This window comes from Ambystoma mexicanum, chromosome 2q (genome assembly GCF_040938575.1).
Source record: "Ambystoma mexicanum isolate Mex_15411 chromosome 2q, UKY_AmexF1_1, whole genome shotgun sequence".
NCBI lineage: Eukaryota > Metazoa > Chordata > Amphibia > Caudata > Ambystomatidae > Ambystoma > Ambystoma mexicanum.
This window is the reverse complement of record NC_090924.1, coordinates 839,823,150-839,841,728: the sequence shown is the minus strand read 5'-3', so window position 1 is coordinate 839,841,728 and position 18,579 is coordinate 839,823,150. Positions and strand designations below refer to the sequence as shown.

Genomic DNA, 18,579 nt, shown 5'->3' with positions numbered 1-18,579 from the left:
CCAATGACTGCCCTCTACCTAAGCCCCTCCTCTGGCAGCCATCGTCAGATTTGGTAGCACGTAAAGTGTCAGTAGGACCAAGAGAAGAGCCGCAGAGGGGTAGGCGGGAGGGTTCGAATGTAAACCCATGACAGACCAAAACTGGAGAACAGTTACAGGCAAGTAACTTGTTCCTTCTCCAGCATGGGGTCCGGCATGGATTCACATGCTCATGAATATAAGAATACATAGCAGTACACACATGCACAACCACGGGAAGTGGAAGGCTCAACATTTAGCACTACAATATCTCAACATTAAGCATCTCTTACCTCCTCACCAGGCTCACCTTCAAGCGAACAGGTTGCGCAACACTGTTTGGCCGACTCTGTACTCCTCCCTGGAATCCCGGTAGACGCAGTATAATTTCGTGAAGGTGTGTGTCGACCTCCACGTAGCAGCCCTGCAGATGTCCAGCAGGGGCACACCAGACCGTAACGCCGTAGTTGCAGCGATCGCTCTGGTTGAATGGGCTCTCCAACGGCCAGGCAACGGTCGGTTTGCCAACCAGTGACAATGGGTGATGCAGCTGGAGAGCCACCTGGAAATGGAAACGTTGGAGAGGGCCTTCCCTTGGTTCACAGGGCATAAGTTCACAAACAGCTGTGATGTCTTCCGAAAACACTTTATGCGGTTCACGTAGAACTTCAGCGCTCTAGCCAAATCCAGCGAGTGCCAAGTCCTCTCAGCCGGCGACAAAGGCGATGGGAAGAAAACGGGTAACACCAAGGGCTTGTTGAGATGGAAATCCGACGGCACCTTGGGCATGAACAAGGGGTACGTCCGCAGCACCACCCTTGTCTCGTGGAATGTCAAGTAAGGTGGTTTATAAGAGGGCCTGGATCTTTCCCACTCATCGTGCGGAAGTGAAGGCCACAAGAAACGCGGTCTTCCACGATACAAACTTCAGCGGAACGGGGGACCCATGAGCCTAGTCAGCACCTCATTGAGCTCCCACGCCGGGACCAAAGCCTTCACCGGCGGGAACAAATGGAAAAGTCCTTTGATGAATTTCTTGACCAGGCAGTGTGACCACAACAACGACCGATCTGGAGTTCTGGTGTAGCGGGAGATAGCCGCCAGATGAACCTTGATTGAAGCATGGGCTAACCCTGCCTTGGCCAGAGATAGCAAATACGGCAGCACCTGCAGGGCCGTAATCCCTAGAGGGTCGAGTTTCTGTGCACGGCACCAGACGGCAAACCTCTTCCACTTATGGCCGTAGCATTTCAGCGTAGACGAAGCCCTGGCCCGGGCAAGCACCTGCTTGCAGTCCGTCGGGGGGTCGTATCCACCAAACGCTAGCGCAGAAGCCAGGCCTGCAAGTTCAGCGACCCTGGGTTGTGGTGCAGAATCGCGCCTACTTCCCTGGTGAGAAGATCAGTGTCCGCAGGAAGCTTGATTGGAGGGGACGTTGACATGTCCAGAAGGTCCGGGTACCATATCTGCCTCTGCCACGCCGGTGCAACGAGGATCATCCTGCACCAGGACAGTCAGAGTTGACTGAGGAGTCGCAGAAGCAACGGCAACGGGGGAAACGCATAGAGGAACAGGCCATCCCAGGGGAATGATAATGCATCTCCCCCACCCCCATGCTCCCCGGCTGGGGAAACCTGCTGGCGAACCTGCGGCTCTGTGTTTGACGCCGTCGCAAACAGATCGATCTGGGGATTGCCCCATCGTCGGAACAGTAGGTCCACCTGGTCCTGCCGAAGCTCCCACTTGTGGCAAGAGCGCAGCTCCCTGCTGAGTGAGTCAGCGACAGTGTTCTTCACTCCTGCCAGATGAAAGGATACCAGGAACATCCTCGGGGCGATGCCCAGTGCCATAGATCCTGCGCTTCCTTGGAGAGCTGGGGATCTGGTGCCCCCCTGTTTCCGAATGTAGAACATCCTGGTGGTGTTGTCGGTGAAGACCCACACCACCTTGCCCTTGAGGGACGGAAGGAATTATTTGAGGGCCCAAAACATGGCCCGAAGCGCCAGGACTATGATGTCCAATGGCTTCTCCTTCGGGAGCCAAAGGCCTCTTGCGTGGAGATTTCCGGTGTGCGCGCCCCATCCCTCCAGGGAGGCGTCTGGTCACCGTCTCCTGATGTGCTGGGGTCTGAAAGTCTGTGCCCGCCACCAAAGGTGCGGCGATGCCCCACCACTGAATCCCTTGGCGGAATGTCTCGTAGAGGGGGATCTTGTCCTCAAAGCTTCCTGATACCTGGATCCAACGGGCGTCTAACTCTTGCAGCGGCCGCATCCGCAGCCTGCACAGCCAAACAAGGTAGATGCATGACATCATGCCGAGCATGGACTTGATGAACCTCACCCTGGCAACTTCCATGGTCAACAGCCGCTGTACCTTGCCCAGGATGGCCTTTATCCTGTCCTCCGACGGGGCAGCCAGGCACGCCACTGTGTTCAGCCTGGACCCCAGAAACCGAGCGTCCTGTAATGGCACCAAGTAGGACTTTGCATAGTTTATCGAGAACCCCATTTCTGTGAGCAGACGGACTGTCCTTGCTGTGTGCTCGAAGGCGAGCTCCCTTGACTTCGCTCGGATGAGCCAATCGTCCAGGTAGGGGTAGACCGCCTGCAGGAGCAGTCACGCAGCCACCGGCACCAGGCGCCTGGTAAGACCCTTGGCGCCGACTTCAACCCGAAGGGAAGAGCCTTGAACTGGTAGCGTTGCCTCTGGACCACGAAGCGCAGAAACTTTCGATGCCCCTTGTGGATGGGGTTGTGAAAATAAGCATCCTCCAGGTCCAGCGATGACAGGAAGTCCCCTTCCTCCAGTTGTCCCAGCACGTTTTGGAGGCTGACCATCTGAAACTTCTGGGACTTGATGTATTTGTTGAGGCGACGGAGATCCAGCATGGGCTGCCAACCACCGGTCTTTTTCCTGACAAGGAAGTACCACGAGTACACTACGGAGCCTCTTCAGGATGAGTTTGGCACCCTTTGTCACCATCGCTCATACCTCTAGAAGCAATTGTGTGACGTGATTTTCTTGCCTGGCCACTGGTGGAACGCGGGGACACTTCCTTTGGAACTCCAGGGTGTGCCCATTGGCCAGGGCGTCCAGCACCCAACGGTCGGTGGAGATGGACTTCCACACGTCGACGAAGTTCACCAGCCGGCCTCCCACTGGGCTGCTCACGTGGGGGCCGGACGTCACGGCCGGTTCAGTCCTGCTTCGTCATGGACGACCCACTTTGGGGACCTTGGCGACGACTATTTCCTCCGGCTTTGCTGCAGCCCCTGTAGGCTTCTTGGGCCGGGGAACGGGATGGCTGACGGTACGAAGAAAAGTTTCCACCAAATCCTTTGGAGGCACCATGGGACTTGCATCTGGAGACTCGAAAGGACGGGCGTCGTTGCTGTTGGTGTGCCCAAGGCACGAGCTGTCTCGGTGTCTGCCTTAATGGCTTGGAGATTCGTCCACTGTCTTGCCGAACAAGTTGTCCCTGTCAAAGGGCATGTCCAATACCCTTGTCTGGATGTCCTGACGGAAATTGGTGGCCTTTAGCCAGCAGTGCCAATGAAGGCACACGGCGGTGCCCATCTGGCGGAAGCTGGTGTCAGCGATATCCGTGGCCACTGATGTCATGGTCCGATGCCACCTCGCCTTCTTGTAGGTTTTCAAGGGCCTCCACCCTCTTGTTGGCCGAAAGGAAGTCCAGGAGAGGGGCAATTTTAAACCAAAGCTCCCTGTCGTAGCGGGCCACAATGGCGAGAGCGTTAGCTGCCTTAATGGTTGTTGCCGCCGACGAGAAGACCTGTCGTCCCATGGCGTCTAGCTTCTTCCCCTCGCTGTGGGGTGGGGAAGGGGAAGTCGATGCCGCTGACCCTGCAGATTTCTTCCTGGCCGCCGCCGAGACCACCGAGTCTGGGGACGGCCGAGATCTGAGACACTTCGGTGCAGAGTTTGGCACCCTATATTTCTTCTCATACCGGTCCCTCTTTGCCAGGCCCGAGGATGGGTTCTTCAGGAGGCACAGGCCCTCGTCCCAAATGTTGCATGGTCTTCCTCTTGGCGCTGATAAAGGAACCCTTTCTTCTGTTCCTCTGGGTTCAGCTGAAATAGCTCTGAGGCCCTAGCGATCATGGCGTGGAATGAGCCAATCTCGTCAGGTGGAGAAGCCGGGGTAACGGCAAGTCCATTCCGTCATCGCCGCTGTCGTCGTCTGTCCCAGTCTTGTCCCTCGGCGGGCAAGAAGGATGGCAGGGTTGAGGCGGATGGACTTGTCTCTGCTTGGGCGGCAGGCCCCCTGAGGGTCCAGGTGCTGCTGGATTGCCCGCCGGAGGCACGGGCATCCTTGTCCTCATCTCCGAACACAGGGTGTGCAAGTTTGTAGGATGTCCGTCGGTGGTGGCAGCGGTTGAGACGGGAGCGTCTGCAGCGGCGTCGTGACCTCCGGTTGCTCACCGTCCGGCCTTCCCTCGTCGGGGTCCTTCCCGTAGGATCTGGCCTCTTGTCAAGCACAGTCTTCAGGCCCAAGAGCTCCTCCTCCTCGGAGATATCCATGTCCGACAGGACTACTGTGCCCCCGCCACTCCCTCTTCTCGGCCAGGGGCGGCGGCCTCAGGGAGATGATTGGCATCACCTTCACGGGGTCTGTTCAACAGGCAGGAAAGACGATTCCCTCCGAGTGGGCAAGGAAACTCGGTTTGGGGGTCGTCTCCACTGGGCCCGTATCTGCGGTCTTTGCCAGGGACGCCACCACTCGCTCAATCAATGAATGCCTTAGCCTGGTGAACCTGGGCCTTCACAACCTTGGGCCGTGGGGGGGGGGGGGGGGGGGGCGGTCAATGCCTCGCTCCCCCTTGGCTTTCTCCGTCGGAGTCGACCGGGCCTTCTCCCGAAGCTTACCCAGGTGGTCTGACTTCCTTTTCTTCGCCGAGCCGGAGCACTGACCCGTGGTCGACGGCTTCGGCGATGCTGCGGAGCCCGTAACAACGGCGCTTTCGGTGCGTGCAGACTCGCAGTACTTTGCCTTATTTTGGACCCCTGTTGCCGGAGCGCCTTCAAATGTCTAAGAAGACCTCTCAGATTTTCTCTTGGGAGAACCATGCTACCGGGGCTCACCCGCCGATGGGATCTTCGTCTGCAGCCAGTCTGTGAGCCGCTTGCGACTCATGGTGCGTGGCACCATGTCCTTGCAGAACGCACAGGCCTCCCCCACTTGCAACTATCCGAATGTAGGCAATAAGTGTAACGCTCACCTGATTCCCGCAGAGGCGCCGGTCTTGACTGGGTGAATGCCGTATCTTCAAAGGTGATGTGTAACACACGGTTGGCTCTTTGGGCTGGACCTCTGTGCACTGTATGTCTGACTCGAAGAGTAAGATGTCTGCAGATAGAAAATATGGGATTAATGAACTGGGGTTATTGGGTGCCTGTCTCCTCTTCCCTTTCTCTTCTCCTGTAGAACCCCAAAGGTTAACGCCCTCACCTTAGGTAAGTGAACGCCGAGCTCTCCATCTGCCTCCGGGCATGGTGCCGTAACCAGTTTCTTCACTGGATAAGGGTGCAGGCCTCTTGACCTCAGAGGACTGCTGTCCGTCGTTAACTGCACGAACGGTAAGTTCTGGGCACTTCAAATGTCTTAAAAGTCTTTTGTAATGATATCTCTTGTTTTGCAGGGTTCCGGCGATGGCATATGGCGGGCTGATGAGAGTTGAGGATCGAACCCGCGTGAGGAATAGAAGCGCCTGGAAGCACGTAAGTAAGCGCTTGTAGCCTGCTTCACAATGCGCACTAACTGTCCCTTTTATCTTGCAGGTACAAGTTCAGAGCTTTAGAGAAGCTGAAGGGTGCTGGAATACCCACTGGATTCGGCGTGGGAAGGAGTAATGGCACGTGAGTAATAAAGTTGCCCAATGTCTTTAAACGCACCTTCTTTTGTCTTTCAGATGCGGGATGCAGCGCCGAAGGCCTCCGGAGCATGCGAAGAGTAGGTAAGCCTTTGTCTTTCAGATGCCAGAATGCAGCGCGAGGCGTTGGTGACAGCCGATGGACCAGGTAAGAGATGCGCTGCCACTGAAGACCGTAGTGCTAACCTGTTCTTTCTTTGTCTTTACAGGTGCTGCTGAAGACTGGATTCCAGGATGGTAAGCCTTTGTTCCCTTAGGCCCAGGATCAGAAGCAGAAGACACGATGAGCGTTCTGCTGCAGAGAATGCAGAATAACACAAAGCAAGATTCATCCATCGGGTGTGGTTTAAATAGCCTCCTGTAGTGCTTAGGTATCTCCTTCCACAGCCACGCCTAGGTAAGAAAAGAGTTCCTGCTTTCCAGAAGAGTTCCAGTGTTCTGAACCTAGGGAGTGGCTCCTGCCCCACCCAACAGGAAAAGTAGTCCCAAACAGAAGAGGATCAGGGGTTCAACTGGCAGGTAAGTAAGCAGCATGGTCTGCTGCAGGTAAGTCGACCCAAGCATTATGAGCCCGGCGCTTCCAGCGCTGGGACTGGGCATCTTTATGAGCCTGGTGCCACTGGCATCCGGAACAGGGTCCAAAAGGTCCCAATTGGGACTGGCTGGCACTCGGAACCGGGGTTATGGGTCTGCTTCCAAGGGAGTCGGGCAAGTCCTGATCTTTTGGAAGCAGAGATCATGACAATAAGGGCACAGGGAGTGCCCATCGTCCAGGAAGATGTTCCGCAGCCCGCATCCTGGGCAGATCCTGAACAGAGGCGTCGAGTCTCCTTTATTCTCAGCCATGTCCACGTGGTGTAGGCCTCCAAGAAGTGAACTCGACGCCCTTGAGGTGCGTAGAAAGTTCCCAAAAATGGGCCCATTCTAGTCAGATCAATGGAAGTTGAGTCTCGATTGACCGGGAAATAGAGCAACAAAAAAAAAAAAAAACGCATAACGCAGTAAAAGCTTGAGAGCTATAGCACAAGGATTCCCAACACTGGAATGTGTGGTGAAAATCTGAAGATGGCTGCCAGAGGAGGGGCTTAGGTAGAGGGCAGTCATTGGCTGGGGCAGTATGATTTTTTTCTTTACCGAGGATTCCCAGCCCGACGACGGCGAATATTCATGAACATGTGAATCCATGCCAGACCCGCATGCTGGAGAATTAATCATTCAGATCAGTAAAATATACATGAAGCGCATAGCCTCTCGCAATAGGTCATTAAGTGGACATTTGAGCTCTGGTTTTATGCTGGGACAGCTCAAGGGCTTCTTTATGGTGGACTGCTACTGATTTGTATTGAAAACAGGTTTTTGGCAGTCCTAAAAAGTGCATGCATTCACAAGATTGAATGCATGTTGAGGTACTATTTAGTGTAGGTGGAAATCTTGTTAATCATTTTGTCTTCTAAGAAAGGCTTACAAGAAGATCCGAGCCCAAATTCGAGGAAGCCACACATACCAAGCTCCCATAATGTGACTTTCCTTAATGTGGCTTTCGCGAGTTCCAACTGCTTATGTGAGTTCACACAATGACAATCTATTCTTTACCTTTAATGGAAAATACAATATCTCAAAGACGAAAGTCACTTAATGGTAACTGAACACAATCCTCCATTAACTTCACCTTTAACTAACATAACACAAGATGGTGCAATGCCTAAATTAAGGTTTGTTTTGCCCAATACACAATGTAGCTCATTCCAATCAAATTAATCTAACTCAGTCTGTGACTTTATAGCACTAAAACGTTGAATTTAAAATTGTATACAAAATTGTTATCCTATTCATGGCAGTTGATGAGGAGCTACAAAATTGAATATTAATTGGATGAACTGCTGAACAAGCTTTGTAATAATTGGAAAAGACTTACTTGTGTTCAGCACATACACCAGGACATGTCTGGCACAGCTCACAGGTGGAGCCTTGGAATTTTGGATCCGTGCATTTGCACCGCCCACACTCGCAAGTCCCGCGGCCATTGCAGACTTGTCCATTCGTTGCAACACAACTAGCTTGATCTAATGAACAATCGCAAGCATTCCCGGTGAAGTTAGGGAAGCACTCACAAACTCTACACTTGCAAACTCCATTTCCTGCAAGACAAAAAGGAAATGTTTTATGCAAAACAAGAACTCATTTAAATTTGTGCAAAATTGTGATAAAATATTTGCTTACAATATGGACTTTTCAAAATAGAAAATATACACCATGTAGAAATGTGCATGAAGCCAATCTGACCCATAACCAGAACTTCTCAACCCAACCAAGAGCTCCCTTCAGGAACAAAATACAATGTCAACAGACTCATTTACTATCAAACCTCAAGTGAGAATGCTAATGTCTACGTATAGGGGATGTTTTGTGGATTAAGGTGTTAACTAATATCTAGCTTCCTGTAAGGCCATCTGTCTGGCTGTGAATGTTTTGTCACCCGTTTGCCGTTCCTTCCCCTTTGTCCCTCTTACCACTCACAAAACCCCAATAAATAACCCTCCAGAACCGGCTTGCCCTCCGAATAAGCATGTCATTCAAAACCACTCTGCCCAGAGCAAATTCCGGTTGGAAGAGGAGGCCTGGGATTGCTCATTTCACCTTTTATAACCTTGCCCAGTGTTAGGCAAGATTGTATGTAGTAACCCTGTGGGAGACTACACCAGTCTTGTCCTCTTGGCAATAGGCAACCCAAGCTTTGGTATAGGTCTGTACTACACAGGTTGGTAGTGACTGAGCAGTCAGACATATCTCAAGAGGGGTCAATGTGAGCTGTAGAGATGCAGAGTTTCACAGTGACAAGTATTCAAATAACACTTCTACCCAAGGTTTCTTATTAAAATAATTATTAATTTGACAAGTCAGTTTTAAAATAAGCCTTCTTTAGAAAGGGTAATGTGCAACAATAAAATACACTACAAAAATACACTCCTTCAGTTTCAGTTAAGTAGATACCCTTTGGGGATGTCACACCCCTCCTAAACCCTGAAGTGAATTCAATAGAGTGGATACTGTGGACATTAATATATCACTGACACTTAAATGCAATACGGAGGTTGCGGAAAAAGGATAAGGTTAGGGAAGGAAACAAAGGTTAACACGTTTCTCTGAACAGGTAAGTACTTTACAATCCCCCCCAATGAAGTATAGGTTAACCCTTTACAGCTATGCAAGTAACTTATGTACAACCTTTTGAGGGACAGATATACACAAAGTCAGAGGGTGAGAAGAGTCTTCAGGAAGCCAGGCCAGCCAATGTCAATTGAGCAAAGTCTTGGGGAGCTGAGGCACTTCCTGAAGATAGCACAAAAGTCTTGTACAATGTTATATAGAGAGTTGTAAAAAAGAATCACTGTAGGGCCACAAGGTGGGAGACTTGTGAAAAGCAAAGATGCAAGTAACTCTGCAAAGGTCAGCTAATGCAAGTCTCCAGTGAGAGCAAGCAAGCTAGACACAAGTAGTAAGTACCCCTAGTTAGGCAGTACCTTAGGTCTGAAGAAAAGGGTCCTGCTGGCTTCTGTTCCTGGGCCTCAGCCATGGGGACAAGAGTGAGGACGTCTGGGGTCTCCTGCACTGCGGTTTGAAGGTCGGCGGCAGCAATGGATTTACTCCAGATCAGCAGCACTTCAGTTTCAGCTACTGGCAAATAGCACCACTGCGGTTCTTGGCCACCTTGTGGGCTCCCTTGCTTCTGGGTCCAGCACTCTGTTGAGGTGCCTCAGGCTTGGGTAACCCTTTGATCGATATTTTATTTGTATTGTGCTCGTACAAAAGTGTTTCAGAGCGCGACGAGGGGAACAAGGGAGAACAGAACAACGATCTTACTAGGCCCAGTGACATTGAGAACACGCAAGTGCATGGGACAGGGGAAAGTGCATGGGGAGGGGGGGGTGGAAAGTGCTGAGAAAAGGAATAAAAATGAATACATAAATTCTAAAAAAGCAACAGCAGTGGTAGTGCAGCCAGCAAGTGCTAGGTTTAAGGCAACAGACAGGGTGTGTCTGATAAGTGCAGAAAAAAAGGAGTTGGGGGTGGCGGGAACGGGAACTGTAGGGTTACAGATACAGACCCCAGTGCAAGGGATTGCCAGGAGGCAGTGCGGGTGGGTGGCAGGGTGCGCAGGTACCTGAGCCTGAACGTCAGAGTGTAACCAGGTGCATGATGCATAGAGCACAGATCAGAAGGGGTGAAGAGGAGCAAAGGCAGAAGCAAAGAGGAAGGTATTGAGGTGCTTCAGGAACCGGAGATGGTTCTCCTCAAGTTTCAAAGTGGCATGGATGCTGTTCCAGAGGGAGGCCCCAGCCGAAGACGGATCTACCCCCAGCTAGTTTCTTTGAAAATCGACTGACCCCGAGGGAGTTAGAGGTGGAGGAGCGAAGAGCTCGGGAGGGAAGGTATTTACAGAGGGACAGTTGAAGGTATTTTGGACTCAGAAAGCCTGCTTCGGGAGGGTGCTCAGGATCTTCCCGGAGCTCAGGTCCGGCTTAAAGACGATGCACTCGTTCCTGTCGCCTGGCACTCGGTTCCAGCAGCAGCGAAGTAGTACAGCCAGCAGGGAGAGGGGTTCCAGTCAAGTTAGTCTTGGGGTCAATTGGTCCCCCCAATCCAAGGGAAGAAGTCACCCATTCCGGGCTTCTCTAGTCGATACGTAAATTGGAGCTTCAGCACTGCAACAGGGCTTCACCAGGCAAACCAACAGACCAGGAGGGTGCAGCAAGCTTTTCTTTGGTTCCTTCGTCCAGTGGTCGACTCGGCCTTCCATGCAAAAGACCTTGCCTTTGATGAAGGTTTCTCCCATTCATTCCACGGCCTAGCTGTCACTCACATAGCAGGGTGGCTGTCCTCCAAGGACAGCCAGTCAGCCAATCATCTTTGGGTGCATTCCTGTAACAAGGAGATTAAGCACAGGGATTTTTGGGAACCTCCCTCGCTTCCTGCCCTTCCAGACACCCTGGAGCTAGAAGCGGGCTGCACCAGTGAATCCCACCAAAGACCAAACGAACAAAGGGACCAAATCTGGTTTGGCGCACAGAGTAAAACCCAAGAAAGACCTCACAAGTAAGAAATGGCAAAAAAAGACCGGGCCTATTTTGACAAAATGGTCACCCATGGGTGCAATACTGCAGCTGAGGATTCAGCCTGAGGTAAAAACGCACAATGGTAGGAAAATGAAACCACTGCCACTAGCCATTATTGTAGTGAGGGGAACAAAAATGTTACATAAGAAAGTAGACAAAGGGGATACTAAGTAACCCCAAGCATTCCACATAAAATGGTTGTGCTGGGTCTACAAAAGAGGAAAAGGTAATTAAAGTCAATTTCACTTTATTACTCATGGAAACAGTAGTTTATCCAAGAGAGGGTATTTAAACCTTAAGAGAAATCCAAAGGACTTCTCTGTGGCACTGCACTGAAGGTGCTGTGTGTCACAATACAAAAGATGATGCCTATGGAGTTTGTCAGACTCCAAACCCAAAAAGAAAAACAGAGTCCAAATCAGATAAAAATACATCCGAGTGTGAGAAAAAGGTCACTCACTCCAGGATAAAATAATCAAAGTCCTAAAGTCCAGCAAAAGAGCTGGGGGTCTCCAAGGTAGAAGGGAATTAATACAGAATTGAGAATTCTCCCTAACACCAGGCTATATAAAAGCTATAAGTCTTCAATTTATTTTCCGATATTGGATATAAGAAATTAGAGATGGCCAAAGAAGAACCTCCAAGACTTAAATTATTTGAATCAAATAATGTAGATTTTTCTTTTAACAGTGCACCACATCTCCACCAATTACCTCCACATATCAAGCCGTTGGATCGATCACAGTTAAAGTTGTCACATTCGCAGTAGGTTCCAGAGTACACTTCGTTTGCAATTTCCCTCTTTTTACAGACACATTGGCCACATATGCATTCTCCATTATTGCTGCAAATTTCTGAGCTATTTGCTTTTCTACAATAAGCATCCATATCTTCACTGTGGACTTCATCTGTGCTGCATTCACAAAGTCTACCAATCCGTCCATCATTGCACCTGTGAGTAAAAGACAAAGAATGAAGAAATCGAACAGTAATGTTTTGTTTTAATAGTCACTCCCACTCTTAGTAGTGTCTACACAAAGAAGAAGCACCAGTAACTGGTTTAGAGTTGTATGCACCTACTACATCCTTATTTTGGAAACCGTATGCCATCACAAGATTTACACTAGGCTACATATAGATTCAAGTGGATCTGTGAAGGCCAGCCTGAATGTACCGCCCTTTACATTTTAAGATGCGTCGCAAGTCTATTGAATTGCTCAGATACGTATTGTGAATGGAATGGGGTTTTAATATATTAGCAGAAGTCTTCCATCATAAAAAAGATTTAAAAAGGCACCCCAATACGACAAACCATACAGAAACCGACCACTCTGATCCAAATATTGTGACAAGACAACACAGACAAGTTATTAGAAGAAAACATGCAAGCAAAGGACAAAACAAATGGCATTCAAATAAGTGGAGAATCCAAGCAAAACATCACATTAATCGAGTTCAAATAGAAAATCAACATGTAAGCAACATTTTAACATAGTCCAATAAAGAATAGCCCAAGTCTATCCCTTCTAAAGAACCCCAATGATCATTTTGCACTGCACAAGCAGTTTTGAATTTCAGAAAAATTTGACTTTAATTCAGTTATTTAGTTTGAAAAAGTTTCCTTATACCTGCAAGCTCCACATTCAAATGTTCCGTTCCCATCGTGACACTTCGGACTGTCAGGAATTCCCTTATTTTGGCAGTCACATTCGCAAATGAACTGAAGCGAAATCTCTACTTCTTCTGTGAATCCCAACAGCTTAATCTTGATGGTTTCATCTTGTCCTTTCTTTGGGCATTTGTGAGCAGTAACACTAATTTCAAATTGCACCTGACGGAAACAAATAGGTTGTTAAAGAGGTTATTAGGATGCAATACATTATCGGTTGTGCGTCGACTTAAAAGGAATAGAGTCACCAGGAAAATATACAAGACAAATTATAATTGCTCAGCATGAGCTGTATTTTCTAGTACCACAAACGAGTGCTTTCACCAGTGGCGCTATGTGAGGCCCTTATCAGAAAAACATTGCTCCAATGTGGCATACTGCATTCAAGTCCAGCAATTGCAAAAGCCTGTATCATTCCTGCAGCAGAATGTCACTGGACAAAATTCAAGACCCAGCAACTTCTGGGTTCACTCTGCAGTTTTGGCACCTTTTCTGAAGCACCAACAAAGGACACAGACCACCCGGTCAACCATCTCTGCTTCTTGCACTCCGACGCTCTGAGGAGTGGGTCTGGCAGAGTTGGATTGAATCTCTGGAGTGTCCTTACGGGTTCAGCAAAGATATTGGGGTTCTGCAGCACTGGAAACTACAAGGACCTCGGGAGTGTTAGTGAGAATTAGTGAGAATTCTCAGAAATGTGCTAATTCTCCACACCTTCGAGACCCCAAGCAACTTTGCTCGATTTTTGGGACTGGATTCTTTTAACCTGGAGAGAGTGAGACCCTTTTTCCCCACTCTCTCATGTATTTTAATGTGATTTTGAACTCGGTTTCTTTTGGTTGTGGAGTCTGACAAAATCCATAGGCATCATATTTTAAATTGTGTCACACAGCACCTTCAGGGAAGTCTTTCAGATTTCCCAAAGGTTTAAATACATTCTCTTGGATAAACTATTGTTTCTAGACCCAGCACACACGATCTTACAATAGGGTGCTGGAGATGTTACCTAGTATCCCCTTTGTCTAGCTTCTCATGTAACATTTTTATGTTACCCTTTTCTCACCGGGTGGCAGTGGTTTCGTTTTAACTACTGTGGTGCGCATTTACAGCGGGCTGTGTTTGCAGCTGCAGTAAAGCACCCAAGGGTGCCATTTTTGTCAAAAAGTCCCTGGTCTTTTTTCGCCATTTTTTTGTGGAAAGTTCCTTCTTGAATTTTACTCTGCTTGCCAAACCAGGCCTCTGGTTCCAGGGTGTCTGGCGGGGGTAGGAAGCGAGGGAGGTGCCAGAAACTCCCTGTGCTTAGTCTCCTAGGAGACAGGAATGCACTCTTAAGTGGTTGGCCGGCTGGCTGTCCGACAGCTAGGCTGGAATGAATGGGAGAAACCTGCATAAAAAAGGTGAGGCTTTTTGGCTTGGAAGTCAGAGACGACAACTGGACGAAGGAATACGAAGAAGAACTTGGAAGAGATGCCTGCTGCAACTCCTGGACCGTTGGTTTGCCCGTTGCAGCCCTGCTGCTGTGCTGAAACTCCAATTTCGTTTTGACTAGAGAAGCCCTGCAAGGACTACTTCTCCCCTTGAGTTGGTGGGACCAATCAACTCCAAAGTCAGTCACCGGGAGATCCTCGGAGCCGTTTGAAATTCTACTGCAGTCGCTGCTGGAACCGAATAGCCAGGTAGAGGAACACCAGATCATGTGCGTTGCTTTTAAGCTGGCCAAGAGCTCCAGGAAGATCCTGCGGACTACCGGGAAGCAGGACTGACCGAGCCTGAGCCACCTCAGAGTGCTGGACCCCAAATACAAGGAAAGCCCATCTCGACAGGCATAAACCACTGTGTTGCCATTTGCGGTAGACGCGAGTCAGTGACCGTCCATTGCAGTGCAGGAGTCCCCAGAAGTCCTCCCTCTCGTCCCGACGACTGAGGCCCAGGAACACCAGGATCTGCAGAGCTGCACAGGAACAGAAACTCCGGAAGGGACGACTTCTTCCCTTGGGTTAGTGGGACCAACTAACCCTGAGACGAACTCCACGGGACCATCTTTTCCAACTGGCTGTACTTCTTTGCTGCTGCAGGAACCGAGTGCCAGGAGTCGAGAGATCTGTAGTCGAGTGCCACGTCTGCAATCCATCCAGAAGCTCCACGAGTCCAAGGACTTTCCAGAAGCAGGACAACCAGAGCTCGAGTGTCATCACCAGAGTGCAGGACTCAAGGAGTGAAGGAAGCCCAACCAGTATCCAAGATTTGCGCTCGTGCCGTTTACAGAGCACGCGCTGAAACTGCAAAGTGCAGCTGATTCGAAAAGAGCCTGTAGCTGCTGCCGACCTCCGAGCTGCTGCAGGAATCCACTATTGCCTCCACGACGGAGGCCCAAGAACCCAGGATCTGCATCGCTGCAACCAGACAGAAGCCAGCTGGACCACTCTTCTTCTAACGAAGGGCACTGTTCCGAATGAGGGTACTTACCTCTGTCTTCAGCCTTGCTCTTCCCAGTTGAGACTTGCAAGAGCTACCTTGCTAGAGTTTATTTCAGCTATACCCTTCAAAGGTTTAACAGCTTGTGACCCTACAGTGATTATAGTCAAACTCTCTAACTTTGTGCAAGACTTATCTACGAAGTGCCTCAGCGCCATAGATTGCTCCAATTGACTTTGGCTGTCCTGGCTCCCTGCACTCTTCTGGTCCATTTGACTTTGAAATGTACTGTCTCTCAGAGGTGATAACTTGTTCAACAATTATTGCTGGGAAAGTTTTTCGTCTAGACTTCATTGGAAGATTTATAAGATTGAAGTGCTCACATGCTCGGAGAACCTGTTTAATCTTTTTCCTTCCCTTAACCTTTCCCTTCTGCAAACCTCAGAATCTACAAAGCGTACAAGTGATATATAAATGCCATTACTGTCCTTGTTAGTGAAGTCACCTCAGGGTGTAGGAAGTCTGTAAAAAGCATCTCTAAAGGGTATCTACTAGCTTTGTGTTGATTCTGGAAAAGTATTTTTAAGTTCATTTGATTGTTCCATATATTGCCCTTTTTAAAGAATGCTTATTTATTATCAGTTTTTAAATAACTATTCATAACTAAAACCTTGAGTTTAAGTGTTACTTGCTTACTTGTATTTGCGAAGGCCCTTGTTACAGCTCTACAGCTCAAGTTTACCCCTCTTAAGATAAGCTTGGCTGCTCAGTCACACGTCCAACTTGTGCAGTACCTGTAGTCAGAGTTGTGTGTAGTGCACCCAAAGGGTACTGCATACAAACTTTGCCTAACACGGTCCTTGCCGGACAGCCAGCCGGCCAATCACTTAGCAGTGCATTCCTGTCTCCTAAGAGACTAAGCACAGGGAGTTTGACTCCTCCCTTGCTTCCTGCCCCCGCCAGACACCCTGAAGGCAGAGACAGACTTCACTTGTGAAGCCCGCCAAAGGCAAACCGAACAAAGGCACCAAACCTAGTTTGGCGCTCAAAGTAAATCTCAAGAAGGACCTTTCCACAAAGGAATGGTGAAAAAAGCATACCGGGCCATTTTGACAGAAATGGCACCATTGGGTGCTTTACTGCAGCTGCAAACGCAGCCCGCGGTAAGGTAAAAGTACACCACTGTAGTTAAAAGTAAACCACTGCCACCAGCCATTCATAAAGGAAAGGGTAACATACAATTATTACAAGAGACGCTGGACAAAGGGGATCCTAAGTAACCCCTCCAGCACCCTATTGTAAGATAGTGTGTGTTGGGTCTAGAAGGTTATGTGCAAGTAAAGTCAATTTCACTTCACTGCTCTTGGAAACAGTAGTTTATTCAAGAGAAGGTATTTAAACCTTGGGGAAATCTGAAAGACTTCCCTGTGCCACTGCACTGAAGGTGCTCTGTGACAATGTAAAAGCTGATGCCTATGGAGTTTGACAAACTCCACAACCAAAAGAAACATTTTTCAAATCACATTAAAATACGAGAGAGTGGAAAAAAGGGTCTCGCTCTCTCCAGGTTAAAAATTCAAGTCCTCAAAATCCAGCAAAGTTGCCTGGGGTATCTAAGGTAGAGAGGAATTCGCACAGTTCTGAGAATTCTCCCCAACAGTGGGTTACCCAATACCAAGAGGACAAGGGCGGTGTAGTCTCCCGCAGGGTTACTAATACACTTTTTGCCCAACACCCCTAAATTGCTGCACTTCTGAAATAGTTTCACTAGGTTCTTATTTGTACGCGAGTAGCTTAGGCCCCTAGAAAGTATTTGAGTCAAGTTACTCCCTCTGAACTGTGTATTAAAAAATAAGAATAATAGCTCAATCAATATGGATCCAAATAGAAGCCATCTTTTGGAGAAAAATATTGTCTTTACCATCATCCTATCCAATGCCACGAATTAGATATGAATTGGCTCTACAATCACTGGAATCAATAGTCAGTTGGAAATATCTAGACTTGTATCGAAAAACACTTATGGATGACAACATAAGCAGAACACAGCAGATGATGCAGCGATAAAAGCATGGAAAAACATGTACATTTTGGTTGGGAGGTGTGGAAGCAACTAGCAAAATGCTAATTAATCACCCTCTTAATGTAACGAATAAAATCCAATGCATGGATAGGATAACCACCATCTCAAAAAAGCCGAATTTCAAATGGACATTATTCCAACTATTGAGGCGAGAGTGTTAAACCAACTTCCAAAATATCTATCATTTCCAGATCTTCGCATATGAGATACGTTTTTAAGGCTAAGACTTAACATTCTCCCAACACACAAATATCTGTTACAATCCAAACAATAGACAGCGGCCGACGCTTACTGCAGATTCTGCAATCAGCCGGATCAAAGAGAAACACTTCCATCCAATTATGAAATGTCCGGCACTGACAGAAAAAAAAAAAGACATCTTTTTGCAAATATGCTCCCGCAAGCAGAAAACAGATGAATTGTGATGAGTGTTGGGCCTACATCGTGTGTGGTCACAACAATGCTTTGACATTTATAGTACTTCAATTTTGGAATGCAATAAATTACAATTACTACTCAAATCTAAAGATAACAGAGCTAGGGCATAACAGGAATAATGCTCCGAATGGACATTATGGAGTTGCCATATAACTCCGACTTCTAAAATGAACTAGGAATTTAATCTGTTTTTTATGATGTAGAATTTAATTTGTTTGCCATGATGTATAATGTAAAGTTTGTAAGCAAACAAACATTTTAATTTAAAAAAAGTAATATTGGTGTTGTAACTATACATCCAGAATAGAAAAAAAGTATATGTTGTAAGATATACTTCTGACAGTGTTGGTCTACATAAGCGATTCTAGAACACTTATAACCAATATGGTTTGCTGTCCTTGAATTACTTCTGGTATTCTTAAAGTATAACCAACCTGGCTTTATTCCCCAAGAATAGCCTAGTGTCATTCTGAAAGTATAACTTAAGATGTGACTTATCTTGACTTGCTTAATTGCTCCTCTAAACACGGTTATACTTTGGTTTGTATACCAAACGTATTTAGTTTCTATAAGGGGGTTAATAGGTTGTGATAATACTTCCCTTTCCCAAGATTTATTTTGACCTACATGTATTTATAACAAAGCATTATTTTTACAATACTTAAGTATCAGTTTGTCTTTGGACCATATGCATGCTACCATTTCTTTGTACAATTTCTTTGTACCAAGCTACAGCCCTCTCTCCCGCCTAAGATAAGCCTGGCTGCTCTGGCTACGCTACCAAATGTTCTCAGGTGGTGCAGCTTTATACTAAGTGGAGTTTTGTGCTGCTTCAGATGTGGTTTTATAAAGCCCTTCGCTGGACATTAGAAAAACTGTCGTGACACCCAACAGTAACAAGATTCCAGACTGCAAATCTATCCCCGGAGGCATGGTGGGAAGAGAAATTTCAAG

The 18,579-nt window shown here is 48.1% G+C and overlaps 1 protein-coding gene across 2 annotated transcripts in view; it reads right to left on the bottom strand.

Moving 5' to 3' along the window:
* Positions 1-18,579, bottom strand: part of LOC138569772 (integrin beta-1) — a 420,457-nt gene that overhangs the window by 138,608 nt on the left and 263,270 nt on the right. For both annotated transcript variants that reach the window (XM_069648057.1, XM_069648056.1), the window contains exons 11-13: positions 12,649-12,851; positions 11,734-11,972; positions 7,822-8,044 (exon numbers count right to left, since the gene is read on the bottom strand). In XM_069648057.1, the coding sequence (XP_069504158.1) occupies positions 7,822-8,044; positions 11,734-11,972; positions 12,649-12,851 (665 nt within the window). The remainder of the gene's footprint in view (positions 1-7,821; positions 8,045-11,733; positions 11,973-12,648; positions 12,852-18,579) is intronic.